General features: G+C 36.0%; 1 protein-coding gene across 4 annotated transcripts in view; it reads left to right on the top strand.

Moving 5' to 3' along the window:
• Positions 1–19,023, top strand: part of khdrbs2 (KH domain containing, RNA binding, signal transduction associated 2) — a 69,724-nt gene that overhangs the window by 35,847 nt on the left and 14,854 nt on the right. Inside the window, exons 5-10 of one of the 4 annotated variants that reach the window (XM_081350700.1) lie at positions 4,014–4,141; positions 5,659–5,857; positions 13,917–13,999; positions 14,094–14,152; positions 16,610–16,709; positions 18,576–18,623. In XM_081350700.1, the coding sequence (XP_081206826.1) occupies positions 4,014–4,141; positions 5,659–5,857; positions 13,917–13,999; positions 14,094–14,152; positions 16,610–16,707 (567 nt within the window). In that variant the 3' untranslated portion in view covers positions 16,708–16,709; positions 18,576–18,623. The remainder of the gene's footprint in view (positions 1–4,013; positions 4,142–5,658; positions 5,858–13,916; positions 14,000–14,093; positions 14,153–16,609; positions 16,710–18,575; positions 18,624–19,023) is intronic. The other 3 variants (XM_081350699.1, XM_081350698.1, XM_081350701.1) reach the window with 3 other exon arrangements.

Raw genomic sequence — 19,023 nt, 5'->3', positions numbered from 1 at the left:
GCAATAAAAGCAGCTGCGTATGTAGGCAGCTCATTAGGGTTTGAAGCTAATGTCTTTATGTCTTTCCTTCTTTGAATGTGTTTATACATTTATCTTTGTCAGAAAGCTTGATTCCTGTCAGGATTAAAGGACTGTGCTGGCATCTCAAGATGGTGCACTTTGAAGTGTTAATAATATCCGGGCAGCCATGTGAATTAAAATATTTCTTGATATTTCACAGCATTTGTTTTATAGAGACATGACATTACAAATTCACTATGGCCCATTTGTAATTAACAATTTTGCTATGCCTCTTAATTCCACTGAAAACAAACCTTAATGCTATGGCACACATGACATTCTAGTGAATTGTGTGCTTCTGACTTTGTTGCAATAGTTTCAGGAAGCCCTTTTCTCTTACAGCATCACAATGTCCTTGTGCACAAAGCAAAGTCTATTAAGAAATGTTTTACTGAGTGTAGTGTGGAAGAATTTAACTGACCTGCACCAAGCTCAGACCTGAACACCTAGCCACTGTGACTGGGATGAATTGGAACACAGACTATGAGCCAGAACACCTCACTCAACATTAATACCTGTCATTGGTGATGCTCTAGTGTCTGGATTGGAGAAAATCCCAGCATCCATGTTTTAACATCTACTGGAAAACCTTCTCAGAAAAGTGTAAGCTTTTAAGCAAGGGAAGACTCAACTCCCCAATAATGCCCATGGTTATGAAATTAAATGCTCAACACTACAGTTAATAAGATTTTTAAAGGTGTCCTATTATGCTTTTCCACTTTTTCAACTTTAGTTAGTGTGTAATGTTGCTATTTGAGCATGAAAAAGATCTGCAAGGTTACAAAGCTCAAAGTCCAATCCAAAGGGAGATATTATTATATTAACAGAATCCCCTTTTCAAGAACTACAAAGCGATTTTTCCGGATCTTATGAAGTCACAATTGTACTAATTTAAATAATCCCCGCCCACGGAATACACAAAAAAGGGGACGAGGCCTGGTTGAGCTGCATTAGAGAAGACATTGTTCAAAGAGACACTGTTTTTTCCAAAACTCATTTGTTTGACCTTCCTAAGGCTGACGAACTTAGATTGGTTAAAACTTATTTCACGAACATTATAACCCCAACGTTTATTTTATGGAGAACAACTTGTTTTCTGTTGCTTTTGAAAGCTCTCTCTTTTTTTAAAGACGGTGGCCACTCCTTAGGACAATTAACCATGGTTTTGTGATCAATTACTGTTTGTATTACCTTAGTTTTCCGACAAATATCACTATTAAATGGTGGATAACATCGTATCTATATAATGTATAACAAAATTACAAAAAACATAACACTTTGAAACGTCCTGTGAAATCCGTGCTTGTAAAGTGATCCTCTTGTTCGTTAACATTGTCAGGGTCTGAATCAGCTCAAATTGGTTTGAAATTGACACCATCCTCAATATTTACACTAGAGAAGAACTTGCTGTTATGGAGGGCCGAGACATTTCTCGAACACGCGCTTAATTTGTTTGTAAATCTATATCATTCTCATACAATAAAGCTGCACACATATTACCTTTAGCTCTGGATTAAATTGCACTATGAATTGTGAAGTTCCATTGAATGAATTTTATAATTCCAGCTAAGCAGTGGTTAACATAGTATAAATATGTCTTTAAAAACCAAACAAACAAAATGCCTTTGCAGCCTGGACTACTGATAGGCCCAAACCTTTGTTGATAAGGCCTAAAGAAAGCCCATTATGTGAATACGATTACGCAACCTCACACATTGCCTCAGAAAAAGAGTGAATCATGCAAAACGCAGCATCTTTAGTAGGTGTGAGTGGGTTCTCCTCAGCGGCAGCACTGTACGTCTATTGACTGTAGTCTCATTAAGAAGGAAACTGGGGAACTGATTTTGTAGGAGGAAGTCTTCTTCATTTACCATTAATACATGAGAGGATGTAGACACTCGTACAGAGACTGAGAAGCAAAAACAAGTTCATTCTATCTTTTTTATTCTGACTGTACGCAATTTGACCTGGTGTTTCTAAGACTCACTGTTTATATCCTGAATCAATGCATTACCACTGTTATTAAATCAGCTTCAGAACATAATCAGCTTCACCACGAGACACTCTACTCTACATAAGGACTCCATCAGAATTCTCATAGCATCTGATCAGTATAAAATACATTTCTGTCAGTCTGTGCGTTGCCCTAATTTTTCAAGGCAAGGAATGCAGTCAGACTGTTCAGGTGCTACGACATGGACTTCTCTGGCAACAGCTAATGCTGATCCAAGCACAAAATCCACCTCACTTACCCATACCTCCCACCTTTCAACCTGGTATAGAAACTATAAAAATTCCTAACACTGGGTCTTGGATTTCTTTGGTGATTGTCTCTGTAGCTACTAAGAGGACTGTGGACGGATCACCCCCTTAAAAAATCATTCTCATTTATCCTGTTTTACCAATTAGCACTGTGGCTGCTTGGTCAACAGTAGTCGATGGATATTTGTGTAGAGTTTTAGTAAATGCTCTACCGTTTAAAAGTGTGGGGTCAGTATGATTTTTTATGAAAGAAAATAATGTTTATTCAGCAAGGATGCATTAAATTCATCAAAAGTGACAGCAATGAGACAAGATATGCTGTTCATTTTTCATCAAACAATCCTGGAAAAAAGTTTATCATGGGGTTTACATAAATATCAAGCAGCACAGCTGTTTTCATTATTGTTAATAATAAGAAATGTTTTTTTTTTTTGAGCATCAAATATTATAATTATTTCTGTAGGATCATGTGACTGAAGACTGGAGTAATGGCTGCTGAAAATTCAGCTTTTTCACCACAGGAATAAATTACTTTTTAAAATATATTAATTTTAAATTGTAATAATATAAACACAATAAAGCTGTGTTGATTGTATTTATAATCAAATAAAGGCAGCCATTGTTAGCATAAGAGCTTAAGTAAAAAATCTTACTGACCACAAACTTATGAACGTTATATATATACTGTATATATATATATATATATATATATATATATATATATATATATATATATATATTTTTTTCCACAGTCAGATATTTGTTAACGAAAAATCCTAACAAAGCATTCAAAAGTTTGTTCTTCTGACCATTGCAGTGTAATAGAGTCTTTAGTATTAAACTCTATTTATGCTCCATTTCTAATTTTTTTTCTACTATACTCTTAATATTACAATGTACAGTGGACACAGAAGCAGCTCTAATGCAGTTTTTATTGATTGTTGAGCATATCTCTGTGGAAAGGCCTTTCTCCTTTAGCTGCCATGTCTGATATTTGCCTGTACACAGCAGTTGTGCCAAACAGGAAGGGAAATAAGTGGCTGGTGGAAATGAGGCTCCGTTTATCTGCCTGTGGCAGCGACATGATAATAAAATAAGCGCTATCCACTCTGTAATCGTCCTTGTGATTCAGGGCCCTGTCATGTTCAATCAAATGAGAGAGGGACTTTATAAATGCAGAAAGTGGAATTATTCTTTCACAACAATGCACTGATAGCTGATGTCAAACAAAGTTAATAAGCCAGTGCTCTATTTTTCTCCTGCCTCTATCATTCCTCTTACTCTAAATGAAAGATATGTGTGCATCACGGTGCCTCATTTCACACCATATTTTCAGTGTGTGTTGGAGTACGTGCCATTTTGTTAGTATGTATGCTAAAATGTTTATTGTCCTCCACATCTGAAAAACACGCTAAAACAGGTTTCATTTTTTTTTTACCCGTATTTTTTGTTTGAAGTCAGCAAAACTTTCTGGCAGTATATTTAACATTCCCGGCCAACGTTCTGGTTGTCTGGCAATGCATTTAAAGCTCAGTTGCTTTGATGCTGGTGTCTGCAAGATGTGCATCCAACTGGATCATTTCTTTTTGCAGTGGTTGAAGAGAAGCATGCCAGATGAGATTCACAGGCAACACCTTTGCCTAGGTATATAATGTGTTTTTTTATGGCAGGTTTGTTTTTTCCTCCCACAGGATTACAATGATGAGATCAGGCAGGAGCAGCTTCGTGAGCTCTCCTATTTAAATGGTTCAGATGACCCAAGCCGAGGAAGAACCACGCGAGGACGTGGCTTACGTCTGACCTCCACAGCCTCCACCCGGTACAGTCGCTTCACCCCATCACCCCATCACCCCTCTGAAGAATCATAGAAACCTTATAGCTCACCCAAATATGACATCATTTATTCACCTTCATGTCGTTCTAAAAACGATTTCTTCCAAGGAACACGAAACAAGAAATTTTGGAGATTCTTGAAGATATAAAAATCTGATTTCATTTAAAATAGTATGATAAAATATAATCTCAGTTTTGACTCTGCGCTCTGTTGGATCATGAAAGTGCCCTGAGGCTCAGTGTTATTAATCAGGTTAGCAGGTGAAGCTTTAATGGTTCTCATCAAAAGCATAACTTATATATACCATCATACATTATTTACACCGTCTTTAATGTTTATTTCATAAATTCCACACTGCACTTGTTCTGGCTTGCTGGAGCCTCTGAAGATCCCTTTAGGATTCTCCCACAACAACGACAGCTTGCGTTACCTCAGGTAGTAATAATAGATTCAAAATATGATATTTCTGTTTACCGTTCCTGGCGGATAAAGCTATAAAGTGCCTCTTCCACTTGATGTGCTCCTTGTGGTGCCCTGAGAAGTCATTACCGCACATCAGCATGGCAAAAACAACTCTGACGAGGCCATTAGTCTCTGTAGGGTCTTTGGATTTGGATAGACTGAATGTGGATCTGGACAGACCAAAACATCTGCCATTCACCAGGGTTGCCAACTCCATCTGCCATGTTGCATCTGTAATCAGGTCGAATATTACTCTAGAAACAAACAACTTTACCCCTTGATTCATCCTAAAAACAGTAGCAGATCAAAATAAAGCTGTCTCTCATCGTAGTGAATGAAACAATGTGTTCTACAGGTCGGTTTTTGATGCCATGCTTCACTGCCACTGTTATAGTGTGTAACCAGAGCAGTGCTGTAAAAGAAAAGAGCTGAGGCAGTGAATATCGCAATAGCTTTGAAAACTCATGGTTCACAGGGCTTTAATAGGCTGTCTGTGATGAAAACACTAGCTAACAGCAACCCACTATTATTGCACTGCAGCAAATGACTTCACACAAAATGCAAATTTTTCATCTGTAAACGCTGGAGTTGTGCTGCACTAATTTCGCATAGTGCTGTCACTGCATGTGGTTCTGCATTACGGTTATATTACGGTAATGTCAAACAATTATGGGTAAATTTGGTGATAGACTGGAGTCAAGTTAACACTTTTACTAAAGTGCCTAAGATAATGGCTACACTGTAAATTGCATATTCAGAAGAATCAAAATGGTTACACATTACACTATAGCTAATTGTACATAGACAAACTGTTTTGAATATGAAACTGAGATTTTTTTTAATGCCATTCAATTATTGACATTATTGGAATATTGGTTCATGAATAATCTTTGTTGTATTTTAGCTCAATTTTAAATACGCGCACACACACACACACACATACATATTTTTATTTGCATAAAAATAAAATAAGCAGTTAAAAAACAGAAAAATGCTATTTTGTGCTTAAAATCATATCATTCCATTTACTTTGTTTTTAGAGGTCGAGGAGGGGCCGCTCCACCCACTCCTCCTGGACGAGGAGCAGCAGCACCCAGAGGAACTGTGAGCACGCGCACCTCCGTCACCACACCAACACTAGCCAGAGGAGTCTCTGCACCCCGGACCAGAGGAACTACGGGGACCCCTGGATACAGAGCCTCTGTACTGCAGGCAACACACAAATCATATGATGACTACGTAAGTGAAGATTCAGTGCTTTAAATATTTTTTCTGTAGTGTTTACGTGTTTTAGTTAAATGGGGTGCATTTTCTACACCAAGAAATTGGTGAACATTTGCTGATGTTCTACTGTATATGCCCAGAGTTGAGTTGATGTTTATTACTGAAAGTATTGCTTATACACCCACACAAACACGCTCACAAAATAAAAGGCTTGGCAGAAGAAAGGTTTATGAATCCTTAAATCAAATCCACCGAGGTAAATGGGCAAAAACTCACAGGAATGGCCTTTCTATTTACCAAAGGTTGATGAATCAGTGGAGACAGAACCCATTTTGACAGATTGAATGCCTTAAGATGTTAGTCCACATGTTCACATACTGTAAAGAACAGCCATGTGGTACAAAAAGGAAAGCATCTGCTCACTCAATTGACTATTATTTGAGGGTGGCAATGAGTTTGACTAACACTTTCAGTATTATAATTAGGATTATTATTATTATCATTATTATTAAAAAATAGTGGATCCTTTTCGCCATTTGTAGGACAACACCTCCACATTGCAGACTTTTCGCACCCAGGTGTGCACAAGGTTAGTTTTGAGAATTCTCTGCCAAGTGAACGTCAAACTCCAACCTAATGAAAAAAGCAATATCTCATGGATTCGATTCCCTCTGAGCTTTTGCCTAATGCAAAAGTCCTATATGTGCAGCACTGTGGCAGATTGGTCTGTCTGCATGGGGAAATGTTAGAGTACAGACTCATTACCAACGTGAATTGAGTTCTGCTGGAGAGCCTCTGTATTACTGGAGACATGAAAAACGTGGAAATATTTCTGAGTAATTGGGTCTTGGGTAGGCAGGTGGAGGAAAGTGGACCAGGAAATGAGTAGTTCACTAGGAACACCATTCCAAATCTAACCTTGTCCATCTTCAACCTCAGGGATTTTTCCCTAGAAAATTTGAGAATTCCAATAGTTATTTGTGGAAATATGTGTTTAATAGTATGCATATCTTCATGTCTTCTATAATTTTCTATACATAATACACACATAGAGAGAGATTTGAATCTGGAAATTGCATCTTGTATTAACTATTCACATTTCATTGATAAGAATCATTTTATAGGATTCAGTATCTTTATGAATCATATTAAATGTGCGCGATTAACGCAACAGCAGAAAAGTTATATTACAGTAATATCAAACAATCATGGGAAGGTTTGGTGCTGATATACTAACTAGATAATGAAAACACTTGTCGATTGCATAATCATAATAATAAAAATTTATACATTTATTTATTTAATTATTCTACATTAAGCTAAATTCACAAAGCCCAACCTGTTTTAAATAGTAAGTTGAGTTTTGTTTTGAATGCCATTTGAATGCCATTTTTGACATTGATAAATACTTTCTGCTGTATTTTATTTAAATATTAAATAAATAAATAAATATAACATATATTAATAATTATTGTAATATATAAATAATAAGCTTGGTAAACTTGGAGACGATTTTTTGTTTGATAAATAAAAAACTGCATTATAGAATAATGTCTAAATCTGTGCAAACTAGGATATTTATCCAAACCCTTAAAATAATACGCACTGCCAGTTATATTCTTTAATGAAATAGAAATGTATTCACAAACTTAATAGACTAAAAATCACAGATAAGGTTGAGAAAAGAATATAATTCTATGGGTGTGTGTGTGTGTATATATATACTATGTACTGTATGTTCAATAGAAAGAGTCAGGCAGTTTTGAATGGATTTGCTATCTGCTTTTATACAAACTTTGCTGTCATCCGGGTTTAAAATGTATAAAATGAAAGACGCATGAATATCCACTGCTGTGTGGCAATGTTATGCTCTTTTTGTTGGTGAGCATTTAAATCCAGTTAATCAGCTCCTATGCATCAGCCGAGCCGTGCCAGACATCCTCCTCTCCCTCTCAGCACAACAGCTTTACTTAAAGATCACAAGTGCTTTCTCAGAGGGCTCTTCACTCGTCTACAAACCAGTCCGACGCTCTATGAGCTGACGCCCCTTTTCTTACCACAAAATAAACAAACCTCTGAATGTGGCTAAGTAGAAAACTAGTGGGATATCTGTGCTCTAACATTTTAAAATAATGTTCAAAACTACTTGTTGATTTGCAATTATCCAGTTTTTCTTATGTGTTTGCCGTTGTTTGTATGTTGTTTGATGTTAAAATACTTTTTCCTATCCCGTCTTAATATGCAGAGTGGCCATAAGTCATTTGTAGGTGAGTATGCTGAAAAGTGTCAACACTGAGGATCAGTGGTTATCAAACATTGTTTTGTTTGTTTGATTATTCCGACCAGCCAGGCATAGCAACAGGGTCTCAACCAATGGTGTTAGATTGGGGGTGGAGCCATCTGCTTATCTTGATCAATGGCAGATGGGGAAAACCGTTTGAGAACAATAATTACTTTTTCAATTCGGTTGGATAAAACTAGAGTTTACAGGGATAGTTTGTTTAGTTTGCTGATTGCCCTTGTCTTTTATCAGGTGTGAAGGTTTAGGCTATGCTAATTTAAAATCCCTTGATATATGTTGTTCTTATTGCCTGACGAAGACCTTGTTTGATTGAAACATTGAATTTTTTTTACGTTTCCTGGAAAGTTTTATTTTCCATTTCTTTGATTTGGACTTTTTCCTGATCAAGCACCTTCCCAATTTTGCATATGCACACTACTACTTTTAATATATATCCATATTAATCAAGCGGTTTAATCTAAGTCTTTGGAAGTCAAGCAAGCATGTTTGATTGTCCGTTTACCATTATTTGGATATACATGGAATGACATGAGGGTCAGAGTAAATGATGATAGAATTTTTTTCATTTAAACTAACCCTTTAAAATAGGGACTATATACGCTCCTGAAAACACCCTAGAATTTTCCATTCATAATATACTGTTTAAATGTACGAACTGTAAAAAAACCCAATTAAAAACCATACAGAATGCATTCTAAGATCACAACCAGCACAGTGTGGATAAATAAATGAAAAGGGTCTATGACTGTGAAAGAAGACTTTTGAGTGTCTCGTATATCACAGTAAACCTCTTAGACACACAATCACACACCACTTCACATGGCAAGAGCCGATTCAACGTGCAGAATAGAATGTTGCAAAAAGGCTTCGCTCGCACAGTTCTCACAAGGTTCTCACCATGGCTGTAATTGTTTTTTAACAATGGGCTCGCTTACGCCGCTGACTTGACATTTTTGAGGTGAACTAATTATTGAAATGGAATTCTTCATGCAGAACTCCCTCGTTTAATAAAACAGATGTACGACATACACCTCGAGAAGAAGTTTAATAATTTCCTGCTGAAGAGAAGCATGTGAAATGCCTAGAGGCTCTGCATATTATTTCAGGTCTAAGAGCTGCATAAAAAATAGCACAGAAAAGTAGAACTTCTGCTTTTGCTGAAAATAGCATGAGCTATGTGGCTTGCTGTGGTGGTTAAATTGTTGTGTACAGTGCATGCAAATATCATGCACTATTCTATGAGCAATGTTATGTTTACTGGTCAGTGATTACTGAATCAGAACTCCTTGTCGTGCATAAATAACTCCTATTAAAAATTATTGCGACATGATTCGCAAATGCGAAATAGATTGCTCAGTTACACGAATTGCGGCATCTGAAGGTTAGAAGTAATAGCCTACTAGTCTGTCATCAGCTTACTGAATTAGTTATTTTATTTGGGTGATTGTAAAAGTTTGTGCTCCTATATTTCTACTGTGAGATCTTTGGCAATAAACAGTCTTAGTTTATTACAGAGCTCCCTGCATACATTTCTGCTGCCACCTTCTTAGTACTGGCAAACGACTGTGCTTTCAGGCAAATCCTGTGCTTTCAGGCTTCTCTAAATTGTTATTTTAGCTCTATAAATATTCATGTGGTTGTTCTTGAGTTGGTGGAAAGTGTCTTAACAATTCAGTGAGCTGTTATCATATGAATAGACATATCAATTATTTGCATTTCCAGGTGGTAAGTAGTAAGATATTTTAATTCTGTGGGGGAAAATAAATAAATAATTAAATTAAAACCTGACTCCTGACACAGACAATAATTTGCTTGATTACATTATTTGGTATATTGTTTGCCTAAAGTAAGCACTGTGTTCTGTGAAATCTGTTCTCTTGAAATCTTGTGCTCTTGAATATGTAATGATTTCTCCACATATGGATCAACACATGGTAATTGACATATTTGCATGGAAATGTATGGGGGAACTCAGAGAGCAGCTGTTTAAAAAAAAACGATTCAATCAGATTGTCGTCAAATCGCAATTAAATTGAACATTGCACATGTTCATATAATAGTTATTTTACAATTTCAATAATACTCATGATCCAAGTTTATTTAATATAGTACTTAATATTTCCTAATGGTTGATCGTGCTGTTTTGACTAGCGAATATTTACCGTAATGCCATGAATCCAAACACAAACCCAATTTGACACCAATGATAAGAGCAAATACCAAAGCTCTAGTTGAGTCGTTGTATATTAAAACATGCTGCCTCTTCTGCTGTATACTCTGCTGCTTAAGATATGCATAGCACTCTATCAAGAGGCAATATTAACAAACCGGTCAATTAGTGGAAAAGGACAGACCCCTGACCCTATTAGCATGATGAAAAACTATCAGAAGGAAACTTGTATTTCTGTTTTCATTCCCCTTATTCTTATAAACTGTGGTTGACTGAACATACTTAAAGGTAGGGTAGGCAATTTTCAGAGAGGCTAGCAATAGCGAGTTAGCTTTGAAAGCATAAGATCCCACCCTTCCTTTAGAGCGCTTTCCAAAGCAACGCCTCCTTCAAAACACACGAGTTGAACGCGTACAGCAGGGGGCAAACAAAAGAGTCACGAGAGACTGCGTTAAACTACCTCATGTCTCAAAACACATAACATTACAATAATAATTAACATAAGCAACTTAAAGAGCACTGACCTGTATCACCTGACTGCTGCAGATTCATTTCACTGTTGATAATGTAGCCATTGAAACACATGAATTCGAATCACAAACTGCTCCAAGTATAACGTCATGGGTTTCCATCTCTTGCAAATTACAGTAGTTATGGCCTGAAGCATAAGCTCTTTGTTTTGGTTCAGGTGGCTGTTTCAGTTTTGGTGTTTGCGCTGACATCTGTCTAACTCTGCATACCATGAAACGCGCTGATGACATGTGATGTCTGTGCAAGCAGGGTGTGCAGAGGTATGGAAATACATACGTTGACAGGCAGGTTGGACATCATATTTGGACAAACATTTGATGTGCAGTTTCCCTTTAATATAAAATTGATGTGCAATGAAATCCCATTTTGATTATGTTTGAAAGAATTATGTGTCCTTTCAACGTTTGCAACAATCAGATGTATATATATATATATATGTATATGTATATATATATGTATATATATATATATATGTGTACAGTACATATATATATATATATATATATATATATATATATATGTGTGTGTGTGTACAGTACATATATATATATATATATATGTGTGTGTACAGTACATATATATATATGTATATATGAAGAGTTCAGATGCAAAAGCCTCTAAGTGCCATCTGAAATTTTCTTCTAGAATGATCATTTTTATCAAGCTTGTATGTTTAAATTCAGTAATTTCACCTAAATGACAATTAATAGGTCATTTTCATTGCCATTTAAGTGAAATTACTGAACTTAAATATACAAGCTTGATAAAAATGATCATTCTAGAAGAAAATTTCAGATGGCACTTAGAGGCTTTTGCATCTGAACTCTTCATATATATATATATATATATATATATATATATATATATATATATATATATATATATATATATATATATATATATATATATATATATATATATATATATATATATATATATATATATATATGGCCTGTTGAATGTCAGTATATTTCAGACTGCTTCATCCTTTCTGGCCTTAAGCCCATGTTTGCTCATACTTCAAACTGAAAATAGTAGGCCTGAAAAATTGGTTGATAAATAAGGGGTAGACAAAGAGACTTCATTCAATAAGCAGACGGAGCCACAGCCAAAAAGCATTTTCAACCATTCATTTCCTTTTGCTGCTCTCCAGTGAGGAATCATATTCAGTTGCCGTCCCACACAGAGATCAGTCACTGTCAAGAGGTGTTGGTGGTTGTCAATTGATAATGAAGCAGAGTATTGAAGACCTTTGGCTGTCTGCTGTATTAATTACTCTTTCAGTGCTCTCTACCACTTGATTTATTTCCTGTTAGCTTGCTCAATAGGACCAGAGTTAATTGCTCTTTTAAATGAGTGTTGAAATGTAACAATCAAGCACCATTAACTAGAGCTTGCTCAAATTATGTGCAGTGGCTTGTAAGTGCATGGTAAAGTCAGGAAGGTCAGACACAATGACCTTTTAAACAGCACTTTGTTATTATACTAAGTAATATATTGTAATTGTACCCTGGTCACACAATGTTTGCATAGACGTGCAAGGCCTCTGCATACTGTAAGATCCAAAAGTTTTAATATCTGAAATTTCATGTAGGTGTTTTCATGCGTTTTCATGTGTTCATATCGTAGTATGTCAAGTTATTTTTGGCGTATATTTTATAGTAATGGTTTTAAAGGAATAGTTCACTCACCCTCATATCTTTTTTTCTGATTTTCTTTCTGGAACAAAAAGTTCATTGCACAGATCGTAACATGACATGAGGATGAGTAAATTATGATCGAATTTTCATTTTTGGGTGAACTATTCCGTTTGGTCATTAAATGTCATAGCAGACAAAAAGGACACATCTTCATTTTCATGAGTGTTAAAATGGAAGCTACTCCTTCTGCTCTTGATGAAATGACCCTATTAAACGGGTAGGTCAGCCTCTACCTCTCACTCTTCTGCTAAAATGTATTTCCTCAGAGAGCTGTTGGTATTAGTGTGATTGACATGTTCTGAAATATGCTATTAAATAGTACAACATGCTGCCTCTTCTGCTGTATACTCTGCTGCTTAAGATATGCATAGCACTCTATCAAGAGGCAATGTTAACAAACCGGTCAATAGTGGAAGAGGACAGAACCCTGACCCTATTAGCAGGAGGAAAAACTAATAGAAGGAAACTTGTGCGTTAGATCTCCTGAACAACTTAATCCCTGGCATAATCCATGATTTTCATTTAGTCTAATCCTTCTTCATACTCATAAAAGCAGACTGTTGTGCAGAATTTGAATGCAACGGGAATAGGCTGGGTCAAAATAGCTTTCAGGTTTTTTTCTGACAGATTAGGCCTAATAAAAAAGGAAGCATTTTCAGTTAGTCTGTCGAACAAGAAAATGGAAACACGAAACTGTATGTTATGAGTTTATGAATAATTTGGAGTTTACCTAATAGATAGTTACTTTAATCAATCCAATATAGTGTCATAGCGTCATTGCTGTAATATTGTGTATGAATGAAACGCTGTGTTAACAAATCAGAAACAAGGAACAGAATTATCGTTTTATCATTTACTGTATATTACTTCACAACTCTCTGGAATACTTCATTCTGGATTTCCATCAAACCAAAATTAAAGCACAGGCAGACCATAAAATATCTGCACATTCAGTATATGAATGATAATGATAATAATTCCTCTCAATATCAGTGATGGATCAAGAGTAAGAATAAGTGTATGGATAACACCAGTCATGACTCATGTAGGATCTCTTGGACATGTTATTATGAAGTTTTAATCTGTTTATTGTTTCTTTTGTCTATAATATTGAATCGACCTAGACATTATCCACTTGTCTTTAGACATGGCAAATGAGACAATTGTCGCTTGCTGATCAATATTTTCTGTTGGACATGATTCAGCTGTGCCAGTCCACCACTCTCTGAGTATATTTATTAGAGAAATCCTATTGCAGTGTAATTAAACATTGATTTTCCAACCCTAAACAATTAGAGTACTGCTATGAGATGGATTCAGACCTCTTACGTCTCCCTCTGTGATTATTCTTTTGTGTTTCTTTTATTTCAGGGTTATGATGATGGTTATGACGGGGAATATGATGACGAGAGTTATGAGGGCTATGATGACAACTACAGCAACCAGTCGAAAAGGTGCACATTTCATTTCTTCAAAGACATTTTGTCACAACATGAGCTAATTAATGCGTATCAAAATGTCTCATAAGAAATATTTTTTCTCCTACAGTGTCTCAGAATATTATGAATATGGACATGGCAATAATGATGAAACCTATAATAATTATGGTAAGGAATTTATCTGATCTACAGTTCTGCTAAAGCATCATGACTTTCATTGGAAACTTTTATTTTTATTTTTTTGCTCACTAGGGAAACTATTAGCATTTTAGGTCAACCATTTTGAATGGTGCACCACAAAGAGAAACATCCTCTTTGCATAGCAGTATTTCGCGTAGCAGGCGGGCTGAAACTCAGTCATGGCACATTGCCCACACCAGTGAGAAACCTCTTTGCCTCATTCATTTTCCATATTGCTGTTAAATGTTTCAGAGCTAAAGGTAAGGAAAAACACCTAGCGGCATTCGCCAGTTGTTAAATCACAGAGGCCCAGAGCACAGCAGCTGCCATCTTACCTTACTAGTCTGCTTCAGGGCTGGGTTTTAAGATGCACTTGAAATCATGGACCAGAGCCAGTTAGAGAGCTGGAGGCGTTGCTGAGGCCCACCAAGAGAGTCAGAATGGCCTTTCAGCCCATACTTTGCCTTTGAATATATGCCCTCTCTGGATTATATTTGATGCAGGATTCCCTCTGTTCTTGGCATTGACTGTTGTGTTCCTCTGATGCCAGTTTCCCGTTGTATACATACCTGCTCATCCATTTTGCATTGTGTCAAATTGTGCAATGGAGTGTCTCTGTGAAAAGGAATGATTTGATATTTTGCCACCTTTTGACTTGAAACCAAGATTTTATTGTGTTACAAAAGGTTTTGCTTGTTCAGCATTTAGGATCATATGGATTTCTGCTTCCAGAGTAAAAAAAAAAAAGAAGGTAACTTGTGACTTTATATCTCACAATAGCGAATTCGTCTTGCATTTGTAACTTCATATTGCACTGTGTCACTAAGTCTCACAGTTGCACCTTTGTTTCTCCCAATTGTGACATTGTTTGCAACCTTATATATTTCAGTGTGTTATTATATCTCATAACTTCATCATTTGCAATATGATGTCTCATGATGTCTTTATATATCTCAATTGTGATTATTTCAAGCAGTGTGACTTTATATTGCAATTGTGACTTTATATCTCAAACTGTGACTTTTTCTAGTAATTGTGACTTCTTGCTATGTGATTTTATTTCTCACAGTGTGACTGTATTTCAAAATGTGACTTCTTGCAATGTGACTTTATATAAATCACAATGTGATTTTATTTCAAATATTTAAAGAGTTAGTTCACCCCAAAAACGAAAATTATGTCATCATTTACTCACCCTCTTGTCGTTCCAAACCCGTACGACTTTTGTTCATCTTCGGAACACAAATGAAGATTTTTTAATGAAATCTGAGAGCTTTCTGTCCCTCCATTGACAGCCTACGCAACTACCACTTTCAAGCCCCAATGAAATGTAATAAAGACATTGTTAAAGTAATCCATGTGAATCCAGTTGTTTAACCTCAATTTTATAAAACGTCACGAGTAAACTTTTGGAGTCACATGGATTATTTCAACGATGTCTTTACAACCTTTCTGGGGCTTGAAAGTGGTACTTGCGTAGGCTGTCAATGGAGGGACAGAAAGCTCTCAGATTTCATCAAAAAGATCTTCATTTGTGTTCTGAAGATGAACGAAAGTCTTACGGGTTTGGAACGACACAAGGGTGAGTAATGACAGAATTAAAATTTTTGGGTGAACTAACCCTTTATCTCACAATTACATGTTGTATTTTCTTTCTTTGTTTACTCAAAGGCGGAAGCAGGCTTCCATAGGATCATTGTAAGTAGGCAAGATCAGTTTTTCACAGTGAGAAGGATGTAAGGGGAAAACATATTAAGCATAATGTGAGTAAGGGAGGGCTGTTTGTGTGGTAGTGATCATTACACAGTATACTGGAATGTAAGGGATTTTGTCATGATGTATAATGGTTTTTCCTTCTTTCTCTGTGAAACTGTAGTTAGCAACAATGAAGGTTAAGGTTCTTTGCCCTGAAGGCGGGCTGATTGTTTCCTCAATGGCCCAGCGATCACACTCCGAGAACCTAATGAAACATCGGCTCCCAACACATACTGTATTTAAATGACAGCAGGGTCATGCTGTGAGCTCAGCCAGGATTTCATGCCTCATCTGCTCAGCCTTTGGTAACTGATAATTAGGGCAAAGTGACATTGTATATTTCTGAAATCTATGATAATGGACCGAGGCGAACACAGCCCAAGATGAGATGTGGGGAACGGAGCTCTAATTATTGAAATGTATGTGTAAGATGATCAGCTGGTGCTCAGTTTATCATTTTGTAATGCTTAGATAAAAAAAAAAAAGCATTAAAAATTGCCAGTGTCACATGGAATTACATGGCCTTAGGATATCCATCCCTTGATGAATCTTCATAGCATTGCATTTCAGACATTGAATGAGGCTTCTCTACTTCTCTACAGTTCACTTGTGTTAAATTCAATTTTCAAATGAAAATTGTTTTACCTGATTATTAGTTTTGTATTTTTTGTTTAATCATCTAACTTTTAGCAGAAGAGGACTGGATATCATCCCGGCCCAACCTCAAAGCTCCAGCATCAAGACTTAATCGAGGGGGCTACAGAGATCACCCCTATGGTAGATATTAAAGGTGCTCCAGATCATGTGACCTCCATACAACGCAAACCGCATTTACTAGGCCTAAATAATATTAAAAGGGATTTTTAAGTGATAGGTCAACCATGTTTTTAAACTCATCCTAACCTTGGGTGGGGGGATGGGAGATACATGATCCCTTCTTTTCTTATCTGAAACTGTTGACTTCTTTGTAAAATATCATATGAACATTAGTTCTGGCCAGAATTTGGCAGTGTACTTTTGTCATTGAATGCTCCTTCCTTTAGTTTTCCATTGTTTGTCCCCCAAATGTAAAGCATGGAACTAGCTACACATTGTGCTTCCCGGATTTTGGGAATCTTTGCGTTAAGGAAAAAGTGTATCACCACAGTGAAAAGACTCATTTTGTACAGAACATCTTTCTTAATACTTCTTGATTTGATGATGGTAAATACTGAGTTTGTACATTTAATTTTGATATCAGTATTGGGTTTGAAAGCAATTGGCTATGTACGTAGCCACATCCAAGTGCTTTGCTTTGTGTGTAGCTTGTATTTGTACATAAAAATGTAATAAAAAGGATGTAAAGCGCCTTGTGCAAGCTTCTCTAAATAGGTGATTATAATTGTTAAACTTGTGTTGCTATAATTTGTTAATAAGGATGAGATCCTTTTTTTGTAAAATTAGATTAGGTACGTACTTGTTTCTAGTACTAAATGCCTGTTTGACCTGAAATGGCTAATATGTTGTTTTTATATATATTTAACCAAGAAAGCCACAAAAAGGAACCGTAGAGACGTTGTCAAGTCATTTTGTGTAATAATAGATATAAGCTACATTAATAGAATTAAACTTTGTTAAATAATTTTTAACATTAGCTCTAAATTGTTCATTGACTCTTGATTAGTCATTTAAATGTTTAACATGTTAATGGAAATCAACTGTTTAGATCAATAAATTGAATCTTTTTTAACACACTCTTTAAGCTTCAGCTTATTAAACAATAAGTCGGACTGACTTGTCTGCACTAACGTCACTCTGAGAATGATATGGAGATTCAGGAGGTAAGAACGTCCCCATATTCCAATAAGATGTTCTAAGTGCCTTCAGCCTTTGGTGTTAACCTGTAGCAACACTCATATTTCATCACTCACAGGAGTGAATGGGATCCATTTAAATTGCTTTATCTCTGCTACCTACATTATATTTTCTTCTGCTATTTATGTTAATGAACATCAGAAGGCTGCATTTTTGTTGTAATACCAATGCATTTAAATATCAGCACTATTGAAGGCCCCATAGAGACCTAAACTCTTTTTTGTGACTATTAGAACTGAATGCTGACTCGTATTAAGACTTCGAAAGGATGACTAAACGTTAAGCAGGTAACCCTAATAATAACTCTAATGTTGCGAATGCCAGTCATAAATTAAGTTATTTATACTTCAAAAAGTAAACCTGCCCTCACTAACCCCAAATAAATGCCTCGGCCCTCTAAATCCGCTAATAAAGTTAACTAGTGACACCAAAAATGACTTACTAACACATAAGAAAGAAAGAAAGAAAAAGCAATTAACAATCCATCTTTTAAAACAAGCTAAAACTGATCTTTAATACCTGACCAGCTAAACTAAGCTTTTTAACCAGAAACGCTGAAAAAGATGGTTGCTCTCAAATCATATTCTGCTCTGACAGCTTTTGTCCAGCCCCACAAATTGGTTTACTTTTTTGATAGTAACATATGCTTTGTCAAACTGTTTTCAATCCATCTGTTAATCGTGCATGCGAGTGTACGTTTGTTTTGACTTGTAGTTTCACTCATTGTCTCTTCTTCATTTTGTGTATTATACTAATAGCGCCTTAAAATCTGTATCTTAAATATAATTTATCCTTCCAACAGGTACCAGTCTCTCTGTGAGCTGAGATACAGTGGATTGAATCAGATAAGGTAAGATGCAAAAAGTGTCTCTACACGACAAGTGCATTCAAATATAGTTTAGTTGTATATGTTTGCTTTTTACTGGGGTTTATTACAACTTCTTGCTTTGACACAAGTCCATCCATTTTCCCAACGTCCCGGGCCTTAAAAAGGGTCATATGATGCGATTTCTTGTTTTATTTTTTCTTTAGTGTGTTATGTAGCTGTTAGTGCAAGTATAAAATCTGCAGAGTTAAAAAGCTCAAGGTGTTAAACCTAAAGAGATATTCTTTGTAAAAGTTAAGGCACAGCCACGCCTTCCTAAAACGCTTCATTCAAACATGCCCCTTAAATTGCACTTAAAGGTATAGCGGAGGATTTTTTACTTCCGGGTGGATCACCTATACTATTGGTCCTCCTAATTGTCAAT

This window comes from Scardinius erythrophthalmus (assembly GCF_964197995.2).
Source record: "Scardinius erythrophthalmus genome assembly, chromosome: 21".
NCBI lineage: Eukaryota > Metazoa > Chordata > Actinopteri > Cypriniformes > Leuciscidae > Scardinius > Scardinius erythrophthalmus.
Note: the sequence above shows the minus strand (reverse complement) of the source record. Positions and strands in the feature narration are given on the sequence as shown.